The following is an 18,221-nucleotide window of genomic DNA, read 5'->3' as shown; positions in this document are numbered from 1 at the left end:
GGACCATGTACAGGAGGATTCTTTACCAAATTTAGCTGTCATCACATCGTTCCTGTAATCCTGGGTTCACTATTTATCATATGGCCACATATTTTCTTTCTTTATGTAACAATTATCTTAAATGTTTCACATTTAAAAACCACAGAGCAGACAGGGTTAAAACACTGTATGTGGGATATGAAACAGGAGATCAAAAACAAAGATTTGTCTGACTACTTTGAATGTAGACTAAGCTGTAAGTATCACATAAGTTCGGGGCGGCAGGTAGCCCAGTGGTTAGAGCATTAGGCCAGTATCTGAAAGGTTGCTGGCTCGAATCCCTGAGCTGACAAGGTAAAAATCTGTCATTCTGCCCCTGAACAAGGCAGTTAATCAACTGTTCCCTGGTAGGCCGTCATTGTAAATATGAATTTGTTCTTAACTGACTTGCCTAGTTAAATAAAGGTTTAAAAAATAAATAATAATTGTCAGTATTCATACACTTAGTAAATGATGTTACTTTGATTTCCCACAGACTTAGTAAGTGGGAAGTACTGGGCACATTAGAAGTGTCAGTTCGGCAGGTTCCTGCAGGTTCTCCCACATCAGACCAGTGGACGCATCTGCCCCAGCCTTATTAGCCTTTGCATTGCCATCCACCCAGTCGTGTTATAATTCTCGCTGCAAGCTAATGCTCATTCTGCCTTGTACCTCTGCCCTTTGTAGCATTTAACAGCTAAGAGAGGAACAGAGGTACCTCCTTTGTGGGCGGTCTGTATCTGTGACAAGTTAACGTTTTGTTATTTACCGGTCTTTCTCTACCACATGACATACACACGCCATGAGGGACAAGAGTCCAGTGCAAAGGAGAGATTACCCATAAGAATAGACAGGACCAACCCAATACCAGGAATCAGCATGTTGTGGTTCAAAACATAAGTACACCTCTACTTCTCTAAAATGAATGAACCATCCCTTAGAACGGAGGAAGAAAGTCTGTGGGTACTTGGTTTACTGAGAAGGTTTGTAACGACTCTCGTAGGTTGAAGAAGGAGACCAATGTGCAGTGTGGTAGGCGTTCATGATTATTAATAAAGCTGAACACCTCAACAAAATAACAAAGTAGAAAAACGAAAGCGCACAGTTCTGTCAGGCAAACAAAACAGCTAAACAGAAAATAACTCCCCACAAAACCCAAACGGAAATTACCAACTTATATATGATCCCCAATCAGAGACAACGATAGACAGCTGCCTCTGATTGGGAACAACACATGGCAAAAACAACAAAGAAATAGAAAACATAGAAACAGAAAACCTAGAATGCCCACCCTAATCACACCCTGACCTAACCAAAAACCTAGAAATAAAAGGCTCTCTAAGATCAGGGCGTAACACTGGAGGCTTCGGGCCATGGATCATCACTGGAGGCTTCGTACGTGGACGGACTGGGGAGACGCACTGGAGGCCAGGAGCGCTGAGCCGGCACCATCCGTCCTGGCTGGATGCCCACTCTAGCCCAGCCAATGCGGGGAGCTGGAATATAGTGCACCGGGCTGTGACTGAGCACTGGAGACATGGTGCGCATCACCGCATAACACGGTGCCCGACCGGTCACATGCTCCCCACGGTAAGCACGGGGAGTTGGCTCAGGTCTAAACCCTGACTCCGCCAATCTCCCCATGTGCCCCCCACATTTTTGGGGGGAGAGCTGCCTCTCGGGCTTCCGTGCTAGCCGTGACCCCTTGTATAGTTGCTCCCTCCTTGCTGCCTCCATCTGCTTCCATGGGAGGCGATCCCTCCCAGCCAGGATCTCCTCCCACGTCCAGGATCCTTTACCATTCAGAATGTCCTCCCACGTCCATTCCTCCTGACCACGCTGCACAGTGGGAAATTACAATGGTATACTGCCCCTACAGTCTCTGCTATGTCCTACAGGGACACACTTTTTTCACTCCACCTCAATACAAAGTGATTTTCTTAGCAGGTTAGGAGAGTATTTTTGCTAACCAGTGGAGGCTCCTCAGAGGAGGAAGAGGAGGACCATCCTAATCAGGGAATTTCATAAAAATAAAAACAGTGAAACATTAAAAAAGTTATCCTTTTTATATTAAACTATACTAAAAATAGTAATGTCACCAAATAATTTATTTAAAAAAAAATGAAGTTAAGAACAGATTCTTATTCTACAATGACGGCCTACCCCAGTCAAACCTTCCCCTAACATGGACAACGCTGGGCCAATTGTGAGCTGCCCTATGGGACTCCCAATCATTGCCGGTTGTGATAAAACCAGGGTCTGTAGTGATGCCTCTAACACTGAGATGCAGTACCTTAGACCGCTGAGCCACTCAGGAGAACTAAACACACTGTTTTGCAATGAAGGTCTACAGTAGCCTCAACAGCACTGTGTAGCGTAGCACCATGGTGTAGCCAGAGGACAAATAGTTTCCGTCATCTGAGTACATTGACTTCAATACAAAACCTAGGAGGCTCTTAGTTCTCACTCCCTTCCATAGACTTACACAGTAAGTATGACAACACCTGGAGGACGTCCTCCAACCTATCAGAGCTCTTGCAGCATGAACTGACATGTTGTCCACCCAATCAAAAGATAGGAGAATTAATATAATACTGAAAGCATACGCTACAGATAGCTAGCACTGCAGTGCATAAAATGTAGTGAGTAGTTGACTCAAAGAGAAAGACAATAGTTGAACAGTTTAGAACAAATTAATTTCTTTAAAATGTGTGGAGAAGCAAGAGAGAGCTAAAAAAAATGTTTTTTATACTTAACTAGCTAATTACATTTCAGTAATTTAGCAGACACTCTTATCCAGAGCGACTGACAGGAGCAATTATGGTTAAGTACCTTGCTCAAGGGCACATTGATAGATGTTTTCCCCTTGTCAGCTCTGGGATTTGAACCAGCAATTTTTCAGTTACTGGCCCAACACTCTAACTGCTAGGCTACCTGCCACAAGAATGCAGTTAGCTAGTTTAGCCTAATCAAACACCCAGCTCAAACAGAGAGGGATGCTATGTTAGTTAGCTGGCGATGGCTATCCAACACTGTTCCAAGTCAAGGTAAGCTTTTGATTTTCTTCATTTATTCCCATTGGGGCCCGCCGGTGTAACTGCTTGCTGACTGTACACTGTACTGCATGAGTGTAGGTGGTTTACTAACTCGTTAGTTCTACTAGCTATGTTGACTATGACATTAGCTAATATGGTGACAATGATTTAGGCTGTGTGTAGCAGTTATGATATGAAGGTTTGGCTTGGAAATGTTTTTTAAGCCTGGTCACAGAAAGATGACGTGTTGTGCACTGAAGTCCACAAGCGAAGGAAAAAGGTGAGAGGAGGAGAGCACGTAGATGCGAGAAGGAATTATACGAGCAAAGTGATCATGCGGTTTGTATGTCGCTGCTATGAATGTGAACTGTGTTTGCATGTGATCAGTGGTGTATTCATTCTGTTGAAAAACTTATCTTAAACGGAAGCAAACAGGCATAAACATACCTGAATTTGTCTAATAGAAACTCTTGTTTGCAACTGTTGATCACTAGATACACCCTAGATCAGATAGATACAGGCAAGAGTATGCAAGGCGATATTGAATGTGTCACTATCTGTCACCTTTTCTCTCGACCTGTGCACATATGTTGTAAACTGTCATTCTGTAGGCTAGGTTGTAGCAACTTCATGATGGGTATAGGAAAATTTGAGTATCATGTTGTAGCCTAAAGCTATCGATGCTACATTGAGCTGGGTGAATGGAATATGAATTATAGTCATCCAATAAGCTGTAATAGAAATAAGGCCATGCTCATAATTTTTTTAAATAATATTGTCCTCCCTCATCTTAAATATCATCAACCACCACTGTTGCTAACCCTAACCCTAACCCTTTTCCTAACCTTAACCTATTAACCTGTTACGTGAATTCTCCTAACCTGCTACATGAATTATCAGAACCTACTACGTGAATTCTCCTAACCTACTGCATAAATTCCCCTAACCTTCTACGAAAAAGTAACCGGTATCAAAGTGCATGAAGAGTGTTTCCCAGGTCCCCAAGTCCTACACCCCTGCTGAATGCAAACATTTAGTGGACCAGGAATGAACAAAGCAAGCCCCACTAACAGCATCATCTTTATGTAAACTGAAACCAAAACTAAAAATGCATTCCAAATAGGTCATTTAAAGATTGTTCTTAAAGTAATGCTACTATTAAGCTTAAGAAAAATCGTTCCTTTCTGCCATTTGAAATAGGACTTATATGTCATATAGGTCATACAGTGCCTTGCGAAAGTATTCGGCCCCCTTGAACTTTGCGACCTTTTGCCACATTTCAGGCTTCAAACATAAAGATATAAAACTGTATTTTTTTGTGAAGAATCAACAACAAGTGGGACACAATCATGAAGTGGAACGACATTTATTGGATATTTCAAACTTTTTTAACAAATCAAAAACTGAAAAATTGGGCGTGCAAAATTATTCGGTCCCTTTACTTTCAGTGCAGCAAACTCTCTCCAGAAGTTCAGTGAGGATCTCTGAATGATCCAATGTTGACCTATATGACTAATGATGATAAATACAATCCACCTGTGTGTAATCAAGTCTCCGTATAAATGCACCTGCACTGTGATAGTCTCAGAGGTCCGTCAAAAGCACAGAGAGCATCATGAAGAACAAGGAACACACCAGGCAGGTCCGAGATACTGTTGTGAAGAAGTTTAAAGCCGGATTTGGATACAAAAAGATTTCCCAAGCTTTAAACATCCCAAGGAGCCCTGTGCAAGCGATAATATTGAAATGGAAGGAGTATCAGACCACTGCAAATCTACCAAGACCTGGCCGTCCCTCTAAACTTTCAGCTCCTACAAGGAGAAGACTGATCAGAGATGCAGCCAAGAGGCCCATGATCACTCTGGATGAACTGCAGAGATCTACAGCTGAGGTGGGAGACTCTGTCCATAGGACAACAATCAGTCGTATATTGCACAAATCTGGCCTTTATGGAAGAGTGGCAAGAAGAAAGCCATTTCTTAAAGATATCCATAAAAAGTGTTGTTTAAAGTTTGCCACAAGCCACCTGGGAGACACACCAAACATGTGGAAGAAGGTGCTCTGGTCAGATGAAACCAAAATTGAACTTTTTGGCAACAATGCAAAACGTTATGTTTGGCGTAAAAGCAACACAGCTCATCACCCTGAACACACCATCACCACTGTCAAACATGGTGGTGGCAGCATCATGGTTTGGGCCTGCTTTTCTTCAGCAGGGACAGGGAAGATGGTTAAAATTGATGGGAAGATGGATGGAGCCAAATACAGGACCATTCTGGAAGAAAACCTGATGGAGTCTGCAAAAGACCTGAGACTGGGACGGAGATTTGTCATCCAACAAGACAATGATCCAAAACATAAAGCAAAATCTACAATGGAATGGTTCAAAAATAAACATATCCAGGTGTTAGAATGGCCAAGTCAAAGTCCAGACCTGAATCCAATCGAGAATCTGTGGAAAGAACTGAAAACTGCTGTTCACAAATGCTCTCCATCCAACTTCACTGAGCTCGAGCTGTTTTGCAAGGAGGAATGGGAAAAAAATTCAGTCTCTCGATGTGCAAAACTGATAGAGACATACCCCAAGCGACTTACAGCTGTAATCGCAGCAAAAGGTGGCGCTACAAAGTATTAACTTAAGGGGGCTGAATAATTTTGCACGCCCAATTTTTCAGTTTTTGATTTGTTAAAAAAGTTTGAAATATCCAATAAATGTCGTTCCACTTCACGATTGTGTCCCACTTGTTGTTGATTCTTCACGAAATAATACATTTTTATATCTTTATGTTTGAAGCCTGAAATGTGGCAAAAGGTCGCAAAGTTCAAGGGGGCCGAATACTTTCGCAAGGCACTGTATTTTGCAAAGTGTATTTTAAGTCTCTTTCGATATAATCTAGCCATTGACATATTTACGGTATTACATCAAATTAATATAAATCTATGCCTATATTTCCATTTGAACAAAAAGTATTTATTTCATAAAATATTTTTGTTGATTTCCATATAAACAGTAGAGGGGCGGTCAAAGGCACTGCGCTGCAGCGCTTGAGGTGTCACTAGAGACTCGGGTACGATCCCGTGTCGTGACCGGGAGACCAATGAGGCGGCGCAAAATTTGCCCAGCGTCGTCCGGGTTAGGGGAGGGTTTGGCTGACCGGGATGTTCTTGTCCCATCTGTGGCGGGTTGTGCGCTTGCAAGTTGACTTCAGTCGCCAGTTGTACGGTGTTTCCTCCGACACGTTGGTGTGGCTGGCTTCTGTGCATTGTGTGAAGAAGCAGTGCAGTTTGGCAGGGTAGTGTTTCCGAGGACGCATGGCTCTAGACCATGGGTGTCAAACTCTGGCCCGTGGGCCAAATTTGGCCCGCGGGGTAATTATATTTGGCCCGCGAGACAATACCAAATTACTACTAGAGCTGGCCCGCCGGTATTATACAGCGCATTCACCACTAATACTACGAATCCCATAATGCTCTGCTGTTTTTGCGCGCCAATCAGGACAGGACCCAGAAATGCTCTCTCCTCTGTGACAGTAGTCATAGCAACATAGACGCTACAACTGTCAGCGAGCTAACCCTTCCCAAAAATGGCGAAAAGAAAGGCAGAAAACAGGAGCTTTCTGGACAAGTGGGAGGCAGAATATCTGTTTACATATGTAAAAGACAAACCTGTTTGTCTTGTTTGTGGATTCAACGTGGCTGTAAGTAAGGAGTACAACATTAGACGACACTATGAAACGAAACACCATGACAAATACAAGGACCTGGACATGACTCAAAGGAGCCAGAAAGTAGAGGAGATGAAAAGAAGTTTGGTTTCACAACAGAATATGTTTAAAAAAGCCACATCACAAAGCGAGGATCACAGACATGTACGCTGCAGTGAGGGCCTTCAAAACTAAACTGTGCCTGTGGGAGAATCAGATGCTGCAAGAAAACCCTTGCCATTTTCCCTGCTGCCAATCCATAAAAGCGCAGATCTCTACCGCCGTGTTCCCATGCGCACAGTTTGCTGAAAAACTCAATGTTCTCGCCGCTGAGTTTAGCCGGCGATTTGCCGACTTCGATGCCCAGAAATGCAAGTTTGAACTGCTTAGTAATCCCTTCGCAGTTGATGTGGAAAATGCACCAACCAACATCCAAATGGAGCTGATTGAACTCCAGTGCAACGACACGCTGAAGTCAAAGTATGATGCTGTGGGCGCCGCACAGTTTCCACGGTTCATCCCTGACACAATGCCTCAGCTCCGCACCCAAGCTGCTCAGATGCTCTCCATGTTCGGCAGCACTTATCTATGCGAGCAACTTTTCTCCTCGATGAAGATGACCAAAACAACTCACAGGAGACGTCTGACTGATGAACATCTTCGCTCGATACTGAGGATTTCTTCAGCTCAGAGCTTGAGCCCAGACATTGATGAACTAGCATCCAAGAAGAGATGCCAGGTATCTGGCTTGGGCACATCAGATTAGACCAGTGTGCAATAATTAACGTTTTCTTGATGCACTTTTTCTTGCTACAAGGCATGGGCTTGAATGGTTGATTGATTTATTATCATTTTATTTGTAAAATTATTAGCCAGTGGAAAAAGTTTATTTTGGTATTTAAATCAGAAGGCTGCAAATAGAAAAGAGGCATACCATTTTTATTTACATTTTATTTATTTAATAAATGAATGCCATTGATGTGTTTTTTCATTTGAAATTCGATTTTGCATGTCTCCACTATTAAATTATATATTGTATGGTAATAAGCGATGCTTGTTCCATATTCAATGTTAAAGCAAAACTTGTTTGGGTCCATATTAAAAGGTTAATTTGTTCAATGTTGGCCCGTGACTTTGTTCAGGTTTTACATTTTGGCCCACTGGGTATTTGAGTTTGACACCCCTGCTCTAGACCTTCGCCTCTCCCAAATCCATACGTGAGTTGCAGCGATGGGAAAAGACTAACTACCAATTGGATATCAAAAAACAAAAACACTTATATTATATAGGAGGACACACTTATATTTTTATTTTATTTTTTACATTACATAAATACTTATTTAAAGAGCGATGATTTAGTATACCTTGATCAATGCATTAAGTGCGTGATTAAATGTAGCCTACTGTACAGATGCATACACAGTAATAGCAAAAGATCGCCGAATTGTACCACGTAATTTCCCCCTTACTCGTCTTTATATTTTTCTATTTTTTATCTGTTTTTCTTTCATTTCCATAAATTGCTGTCGTGACAGAATTCTCACGAAACCTCGCCAATCGTGAAAGGTCCATCGAGTTATGTTAGAAACATAACAGAAATCCTTCTGAAAATGATTGTGCATCATTCAGCTATAGAGATGCTCAATGTTGTATATTTGATAGTTAGGCTATTGGTGATGACATATTTAAACATGCTGCAATTTGAGAAAAAAAATCATTTTCCTGTGGTGTGAGTTTCGTATTTGTATGTTGCAATATTCAAGTTAGCATTAGGGTATAACCTTTAATTTCAGTTTCAGTCTGAATACATTTCAAATTTGAGAGTGGAGTTTTTTGTACGAAGTGTACATATTCAAAGAGATCATCCTTACAGAAAAGGCTACATCCCAAGGAGTCTTTTTGGATAGGTTTGCAGGGAGGGGATTGGCGAGATGTAGAGTTGACTTTCCAGGAGAAAAAACTTCTCATCCTGCTCAATGCACTACACACACACACACACCTAAAAAAAATACTACAAAAATGTTAATCCGAGTTCAAAGCTTTACTGGCTAAGTAACTAAGCTCAAACAGCATGTTCAGTATTTCATTTTCATGATCTCAAACACTTAATCACAAAGGGCTACTTTAGTCAGAACAAAGTAGGCTAGTCAGAAGAAAACAATATTCCATACAAAAGTGAGCTCTGAAAGGAGATAATCCAGCAAAAAGGCTGACTAAAACTGTGATTGCTTGGAAATTGGAAAGCTACTTTGTTGGAGCAGTGCTCCTCCTTGCCATGTGAAACCGCCAAAGAAAATCATCTCAATTCAGTTTTTAGGACATGCTTGTCACTATGCATGTAACTCACTATACGGCTGGATTAATTCATCTATAAAAGGACCAGCAATATCAAGCTCTAAACGAGAATACTATGCAGCGCATCTCATCAAATCGCACTAAATCTGATCTCTGAATATATTTTCATTTGGCTATATCAGTGGTGTGGAAATTGTGCATCCAAGGGCTGATAAATGGAGGACAATCACTCAGACACGTGTCCTGGTTTGTTTATTAATGGTCAACCCCATGCTCAGAGGTAATTTGACCATTATTTTTAATAAATTGATTATTGGGGATTATAATAGACGTGCCTGAACATAAATTGATCATTAAGGATTATAATAAATCCCAACATTGTAAATCCCAACTGGCCTCCAATTCGTGGTTTGGCTTCAACATAGCTGGATACTGAATACAGGCCTATTGCAGTGGTATAATCGTACACATTACCTATTGCATTTAGGGGTCGACTACCCAATCCCGAATTTGATTAATAATGGGGCATTTTGAGGGAGAAAAGAAGATCAATTTCGTCCAGTAAGAGAGGTTGTACATACTCAGTTTCAGATGCTGTACATACTCAGTTTCAGATGTTGACCACTGTGTCAGACATTTATTAAAAGAGGATGCATCCTCGCCAAAAGGTGTCCATTCCAGAATTACAGTATCTCCATTTCTGAATGCATATGAATTGCTCTAGGCTATACCCTAACTTCTTTAACCATTTTCAATGTATCATCAAAACAACTTCTGAATCTAAAATACCACAACTAGTAAGGATAATCTCTTGATAGCCATTGGTCATGCCATACTGTCGACCTATTTCATATTAACTATCTAAGATCTCAAATCTATAAACGACAGTTAAATAAACTGTCCAAGACCAACCTTTTTGAAAACATCATATATAGTAATCGGGTTACCCATGTGCGTAATGCGTAATGTCTCTCCAATTGTCGCAAACGGCATTGCCGTTTATGGGCACTCTTTTTGGATCAACAAATCAATATTTGTTGCGAATTAAAATCAAAATAAATAATGAATCATAAATCGCCACAGTTTTCACTTAATGGGGTACCTTTGCGTGATGTGGAATAAACTGACCTGATTCCCAAATACGCCGATGGAACAGGCGGTGGACACCTCTTCAGAGCCAAACCAAACCGATGCTAGGCGGGAAGGCATCCCAAGGATGAATACCTGTGATAGGGAGCCTGCGAATTGTCCAAGCATGGTCACCCAAAATAGGTTTTGCTTGACGCTGGCCACCTTGATCCATGTCCCAAGGCAATTAATGGCGGTAGCCATCAATGCTATGAGCCGCAGTCCCTTTTTGTCCAAAAGCCAGGATACAGGCCATATAAAGGGAATATATGTCAACATATAGATCATTGACATCCAGTCGATGGCAAAAGAGTCCACATGGTAGAATTTCATAAAAATATTGTTAATTATTCCGTATTGGATCCATTGAAATGCGTTGCACAGGGAATAAGAGCTGAAAAGGAACACCATCACCCATCTCCTTTTGTATAAATGCGTAGTAGTTGTATTGTCCTTGTTCACATTCGGGATGCTCGTGCATTCGATTTGTTCCTCCAAGTCCACGGATTTGGAAGGGTTCGTTTTTCCCAGATCCAGACAAATGTTCTCTTCTTTAATTTCTTCATCATCAAAGTCAGGGTTGTCGCCCATATTGAGACACTTTTTCTGTTACCTGCCCTTTGTACCTGTGCGTACTGTTAGTTTAGTCTTCGCAGAAACTGCAACTTAAACAAGTATGTATTATTCAAAATTTGCATGCAGTGTAGGCTAACACGCAACAACTTAATTAAAACGTTTTAAATGTTAAACTAACGTCAAAATGCAGGGTGAAACATATCTTAGTCTAACTAACTATTAAAAAACAAATATAAAACCAGTATATATATAAATATATTTAGAATATCTTGTTAAATTGCTATCATTATTAAATAATGATATAAAACAAGTGATAAATAACTTGAAATAGGAAACCATGCACAAAGCCTATGTTTATCTTAACATAACAATGTCCCGAATATGTCCGTAATAGCACTCTTGCTCTGAGAGAAATTCCAATCCTTTTATTATAACACCACGTGGTGTCCAAACTCTAACTCCCCCTGATGTAAGTTAAAACAATGATAAGGAAGACTTCGGCATGCGACGTGAATGACGGAACAATATGATTACAGTAGCCTAAGCATATGGGTACTATGTTAATGACCCTTCTTACGAGCATGTTTCTTGTTAAATGTGACAATGAATACAATGGATACGCAAACATTGTGCACACATATTGCAACAGTTGACACACAGTTTGGGGGGAGGTCTCTAAATAATGCTAATTTAACCATTCTCCTATTTGTTTAAAATGCAATTTGTACTGCTACATTGGTAAATATATTTCAAATCTTGTTAAAAATCTTAAATAAACGAACACCCCCACCTCTGTGTCACCTCTGTGTTTAAACCCTCCAGAACTGTCATTAAGCACACCTGGTCCCTATTCCCACTGATTAGTAATTGTATAAATGTGCCCTTTGTTTATTATTGTTCTGTCGATTATTCTTCCAATGTCCGTTGGACCTGTGCTATGTTGTTTTGGCTTTCGTGCCACGTATATTGTGCAGATGATTACGGTCTCGTCCCGTGTGATAATCATTGTGCTTTTGTGTATATTAATTCGAGGTACTCCTCGCTCTCTTGTTTGGGTTTCTACCCTGTGTTTTGTGTAGTACCCTTCCAGACTCATATTAAACATCTCCAATCTAATATTAAATCTAGAATCGGCTTCCTATTTCGCAACAAAGCCTCCTTCTGTCACGATTGCTATCATAGACGGACCAAGGCGCAGTGTGATTCGAGTTACACATATTTTATTAGTGAAATAAACAAAACAATATCCCACAAATGCAGGTATGATCCCCAACTAGAGACAACGAATATCAGCTGCCTGTAATTGGGAACCATACTAAGAGCACCAACATAGAAATGCATCGACTAGAACACCCCCTAGTCAACACCATGGAGAACCAAGGGCTCTCTATGGTCTATGGCCCCCCCACAAAGGTGCGGACTCCGGCCACAAAGACAGAAACCAAAATGGGGGGTTAGGGGGGTGACTAGTGTCGGTGGCGGCTACGGTGCGGGTCGTAGCCCCAGCCCAGACCCCGGATCTGGCCATGGTGCCGGGCTGAACGCTGTGCTTTGACCGGGCATCGGCGCAGAGGAAGGCTCCAGCCATGGAGCAGTACTGGATGCTGTGCCTGGACTGGGTACCGACGCAGAGGAGGGCTCCGGCCATGGAGCTGGGTTGGACACCGTGCCTGGACTGGGCACCGGCGCAGAGGAAGGCTCCAGCCTTGGTGCGGAACTGGACGCCGTGCCTGGATGGGAGCACCGGCGCAGAGGAAGACTCCTGCCATGGAGTGGGACTGGACGTCGTGCCTGGGCTGGGCACCGGCACAGAGGAAGGCTCCTGTGCCTGGACCGGGCACCCGCACAGGGGAAGGCTCCTGCCATGGAGCGGGACTGGATGCCATGCCTGGACTGGGCACCTGCGCAGAGGAAGGCTCCTGCCATGGAGCAGGACTGGACACCGTGCCTGGACTGGGCACCGGCGCAGAGGAAGGATCCGGCCTTGGAGCAGGACTGGACGCCGTGCCTGGACTGGGCATCGGAGCAGGTTGCACTGGACTGATGACACACTCCTCAGGTCGAGTGCGTGGAGCCGGCACAGGTGGCACCGGATTGGTGACACGCTCTTCAGGGCGAGTGCGGGGAGCTGGCACAGGACACACCGGGCTGGGGAGGCGCACTGGAGACCTTGTGCGTGGAGCCGGCACAGGTTGCGCCGGACTGATGGCACGCGCTTCAGGGTGAGTGCGGGGAGCCGGCACAGGACGTACCGTGCTGAGGAGGCGCACTGGAGGCCTTGGTGCGTGGAGTCGGCACAGGTGGCACTGGATTGATGGCACGTACTTCAGGACGAGTGCGGGGAGCCGGCACAGGACGTACCGGGCTGGGGAGGCGGACTGGAGGCCAGATGCGTGGAGCCGGCACATTTTTCAGCAGGCTGCTGACAGGCTAATCAGGTCGAATGTTGTGCAGAACACACCTGACTAACATCTCTCTCCTCCTTCGCTCTCCCAACTTCTCCATTGCCTCCCTGACGGTCTCTGGCTCTTCAGGGCGAGGGCGGGGAGCTGGCACAGATGGCACTGGACTAATGACTCGCTCTTCAGGGCGAGTGCGAGGAACCGGCACAGGACGTACCAGGCTGAGAAGGCGCACTGGTGTGTGAAGCCGGCGCCAATGGCACCGAAATGGTGCCAATGGCACCGCCTGCGCTACAGCATACTCCTCGCTACCTCCTCTCTCTGGCATCTTTCATTGAATTCCTCCACCGACTCCCAAACTGTCTCTGGCACTCCCCGCTGCTCAGTCGACCACCCCATGTGCCCCCCCCCCCCCCCCCCCCCAAATCTTGGGGTTTCTGTGGCCGCGGCCCCCGGCGTCATCGCTGTCCTTCCTGATCTTTCTGCGATTTTCTACAAGGAAGGGTTCCTCCCCAGAATTCCTCCCAGGTCCAACTTACTTTATCCTCCCGTACACGCTGCTTGGTCCTTGATTGGTGGGATATTCTGTCATGATTGGAATTAATTGTTTAATTGTTTTTCCTCCTCACACAATACCCCATAATGACAAAGTGAAAACAGGTTTTTAGCAATGTTTGCAAATTTGTTAAAAACAGAAATACCTTATTTACATAAGTATTCAGACCCTTTGCTATGAGACTCGAAATTGAGCTCAGGTGCATTCTGTTTCCATTGACCATCCTTGAGATGTTTCTAAAACTTAATTGGAGTCTACCTGTGGTCAATTCAATTGTAGGATATTATTTGTAAAGGGACACACCCGTCTATATAAGGTCCCACAGTTGACAGTGCACATCAGACCAAAAACCAAGCCATGAGGTCGAAGGAATTGTCCATAGAGCTCTGCGACAGGATTGTGTCGAGAAACAGATCTGGGGAAGGGTACCAAAACATTTCTGCAGCATTGAAGGTGCCTAAGAACACAGTGGCCTCCTTCATTCTTAAATGGAATGAAAAAAGTTTAGAACCACCAAGGCTCTTGCTGGCCTCCTTGCCAAACTGAGCAATAGAGGGAGAAGGGCCTTGGTCAGGGAGGTGATCAAGATCTCGATTGTCACTCTGACGAAGCTCCAGAGTTCCTCTGTAGAGATGGGAGAACATTCCAGAAGGACACCAATCAGGCCTTTATGGTAGTGGCCAGGCGGGAAGCCACTCCTCAGTAAAAGGCACATGACAGCCCACTTGGAGTTTGCCAAAAAGGCACTTAAAGACTCTGACCATGAGAAACAAGATTCTCTAGTCTGATGAAACAAAGATTGAACTCTTTGGCCTGAGTGCCAAGCATCACATCTGGAGGAAACCTGGCACCATCCCTATGGGGCAGCATCATGCTGTGGGGGTGTTTGTCAGCAGCAGAGACTGGGAGACTAGTCAGGATTGAGGAAAAGGTGAACGGAGCAAAGTACAGAGAGATTTTTGATGATAACCTGCTCAGGACCTCAGACTGGGGCGAAGGTTCACCTTCCTACAGGACAACAACCCTAAGCACACAGCCAAGACAATGCAGGAGTGGCTTCGGGACAAGTCTTTGAATGTCTTTGAGTGGGCCAGCCAGAGTCCGGAATTGAACACGAACGAACATGTCTGGAGAGACCTGAAAATAGTTGTGTATTGACGCTCCCCATCCAACCTGATAGAGCTTGAGAGGATCTGCAGAGAAGAATGGGAGAAACTCCACAAATACAGGTGTGTCAAACTTGTAGGGTCATACCCAGGAAGACTCAAGGCTGTAATCTCTGCCAAAGGTACTTCAACAAAGTACTGAGTAAAGGGTCTGAATACTTATGTAAATGCAATTTCCGTTTTTATTCTCCTCTAACCATACCACCCCTCCCCAAATTGGAGTAAACTCATGGACAACAATACGTTGGCTTCTACTTCCAGTTTATTTATATGCAATGCATACATTTCATGGACAGTATATTTTACATTAGTTATCTTGTGTTTGTTTTAAGTCCAAGCCTTCAGCTACTGTCAACCCCTCCCATCTATCTCTGAAGACCATTCAGTTTCTAGCTGCCATATATTTTTCTACTGTGCTGTGATGTTTTATAACATTTCTTAACCTTTCTATTCTCATAGTTTCTACAGAATGTAAATTAAAAATGAACACCTTTGCTAATAGTTTTATTATAGTATCGACCGATTGACTATGACTTTTCAAATCACCGAACAATTTTTTTCCATATGGCTACATTTGTCATCCCGGACAGTCTCGTATTTCAGCCCCTTTTCAAGTGTACCACATTTTCTTTCTACAAAATAATAATTTTGTCAGCAAGACGCATCAATTAATTCAGGCAACTTGGTGTTTTGTAAATGTCTCTTTCAGTTCATCAAATGGCGCGCACAGTGCAATATTTGGATGCTGGAATTCTTTTAGAGTGGACAAACATGCACAGGTAGCTTACTTTTTTAATTGATTTGTTTGACAAGATGAAAACATAATCACTGGTTGTGTTCATGCCAAATTAAAAGTTTTTTTTTTTTTTTTTAACGTTATCACGTTTTTACAATTAGGCCCATTAAAAAATGCACGAAATTAAAGAAAGACACGGTATAATTCACGAATCTGGCACAATGTTTGTGTATTAATTAAATGGTATGATGCCATTTCGCACTGTTGGTTAGTGGGCAATGACATTCCTTTTTTCTTTGGGACTGTTAATCCCTTTGTAAATTAATTCTGTTGATCAGAATTATGAGTGCTGCATGTGCTGGCCTAATCTGAACTTTTTTGTAAATTCTAGTATTTTCTTTTAAAATAGAAATATACAGTTGAAGTCAGAAGTTTACATACACTTATGTCGGTTTTTTGGCAAGTCGGTTTGGTCATCTACTTTGTCCATGACACAAGTCATTTTTCCAACAATTGTTTACAGACAGATTATTTCACTTATAATTCACTGTATCACAATTCCAGTGGGTCAGAAGTTTACATACACTAAGTTGACTGTGAATTTAAACAGCTTGGAAAATTCCAGAAAATTATGTAATGGCTTTAGAAGCTTCTGATGGGCTAATTGACATAATTTGAGTCAATTGGAGGTGTACCTGTGAATGTATTTAAAGGCCTACCTTCAAACTCAGTGCCTCTTTGCTTGACATCATGGGAAAATCAAATGAAATCAGCCAAGACCTCAGAAAAAAATGTGTAGACCTCCACAAGTCTGGTTCATCCTTGGGAGCAATTTCCAAACGCCTGAAGGTACCACGTTCATCTGTACAAACAATAGTATGCAAGTATAAACACCATGGGACCACGCAGCCATCATACCACTCAGGAATGAGACTCGTTCTGTCTCCTAGAGATGAACGTACTGTGGTGCAAAAAGTGCAAATAAATCTTAGAACAGCAAAGGACCTTGTGAAGATGCTGGAGGAAACAGATACAAAAGTATCTATATCCACAGTAAAATGAGTCCTATATCGACATAACCTGAATGGCCGCTCAGCAAGGAAGAAGCCACTGCTCCAAAACCACCATAAAAAAAGCCAGACTACGGTTTGCAACTGCACATGGGGCCAAAGATCATACTTTTTGAAGAAATGTCCTTTGGTCTGATGAAACAAAAATAGAACTGTTTGGCCATAATGTCCATCGTTATGTTTGGAGGAAAAAGGGGGAGGCTTGCAAGCCGAAGAACACCATCCCAACCGTGAAGCACGAGGATGGCAGCATCATGTTGTAGGGTGCTTTGCTGCAGGAGGGGCTGGTGCACTTCCAAAATAGATTGCATCATGAGGATGGAAAATTATGTGAATATATTGAAGCAACATCTCAAGACATCAGTCAGGAAGTTAAAGCTTGGTTGCAAATGGGTCTTTTGAGTTGTGGCAAAATGGCTTAAGGACAACAAAGTCAAGGTATTGGAGAGGCCATCACAAAGCCCTGACCTCAATCCTATAGAACATTTGTGGGCAGAACTGAAAAAGAGTGCGAGCAAGGAGGCATACAACCCTGACTCAGTTACACCAGCTCTGTCAGGAGGAATGGGCCAAAATTCACCCAACTTATTGTGGGAAGCTTGTGGAAGACTACCCAAAATGTTTGACCCAAGTTAAACAATTTGAAGGCAATGCTACCAAATACTAATTGAGTGTATGTAAACTTCTGACCCACTGGGAATGTGATGAAAGAAATAGAAGCTGAAATAAATAATTATCTCTACTATTATTCTGACATTTCACCTTCTTAAAATAAAGTGGTGATCCTAACTGACCTAAGACAGGGAATTTTTTTACTAGGATTAAATGTCAGGAATTGTGAAAAACTGAGTTTAACTGTGTTTGGCTGAGGTGTAAGTAAACTTCCAACTTCAACTGTACATACCCAGTAATAATAAAATCATCATCACTGTTTTCTGTGGGCATTATCAAGACCAGCCTTTAAATGTTATCTACATGGTAAGGAAGGGTTTATAACTTCTACTGTCTGAGATGGTGCATGTCATATTAAATATGTGACATCATGTTTAATCTAGATTAGATCTAAAATAGGATAGAAATATAGGAGTACCTTGAATAACTAGTCCAATATGTTGGTATGTGAAATGCAAGTTTTGGATTGGAATAGTTCAAGAGGTAGTATTGCTGTGGCGCAACACACATACAGGTCAGGTGGACCATTGAATGCCAAGACACGTGCACCTGTATGAATATCTGCCACCAGATGAGTTACACAAAATGGACCCTGTTAATAAATGAATGAAAAAGAGTCAAGTGATCAAATCAAGCAGCTGATTTAAATGACCTCATAGACAAATCCTCAGATGTATTTAAATTAGCTTATAGTAATGTTGTGATGTCAGGGTATGATATCGCTTCCAACTAGGATTTTTGTAATGGCATTATTAATATCACAGATCAAATAGTATGATGAATAAGGAAATTACAATTTGAAATGCTGTTCACAGTTCTAAATCACAACAAAAGCCAAGGAGAAAAGAAACTGTATTTATTTG

The 18,221-nt window shown here is 42.6% G+C and overlaps 1 protein-coding gene across 2 annotated transcripts in view; it reads right to left on the bottom strand.

Moving 5' to 3' along the window:
* LOC110497918 (feline leukemia virus subgroup C receptor-related protein 2) overlaps window positions 1–11,222 on the bottom strand; it is a 30,281-nt gene extending 19,059 nt beyond the window's left edge. The window contains exon 1 of one of the 2 annotated variants that reach the window (XM_021574388.2): window positions 10,181–11,222. In XM_021574388.2, coding sequence (XP_021430063.2) covers window positions 10,181–10,771 — 591 coding nt within the window. In that variant the 5' untranslated portion in view covers window positions 10,772–11,222. The remainder of the gene's footprint in view (window positions 1–10,180) is intronic. The other variant, XM_021574389.2, reaches the window with a different exon arrangement.
* Window positions 11,223–18,221: the final 6,999 nt, after the last annotated feature.

Source organism: Oncorhynchus mykiss, chromosome 19 (assembly GCF_013265735.2).
Source record: "Oncorhynchus mykiss isolate Arlee chromosome 19, USDA_OmykA_1.1, whole genome shotgun sequence".
Lineage (NCBI taxonomy): Eukaryota > Metazoa > Chordata > Actinopteri > Salmoniformes > Salmonidae > Oncorhynchus > Oncorhynchus mykiss.
Note: the sequence above shows the minus strand (reverse complement) of the source record. Positions and strands in the feature narration are given on the sequence as shown.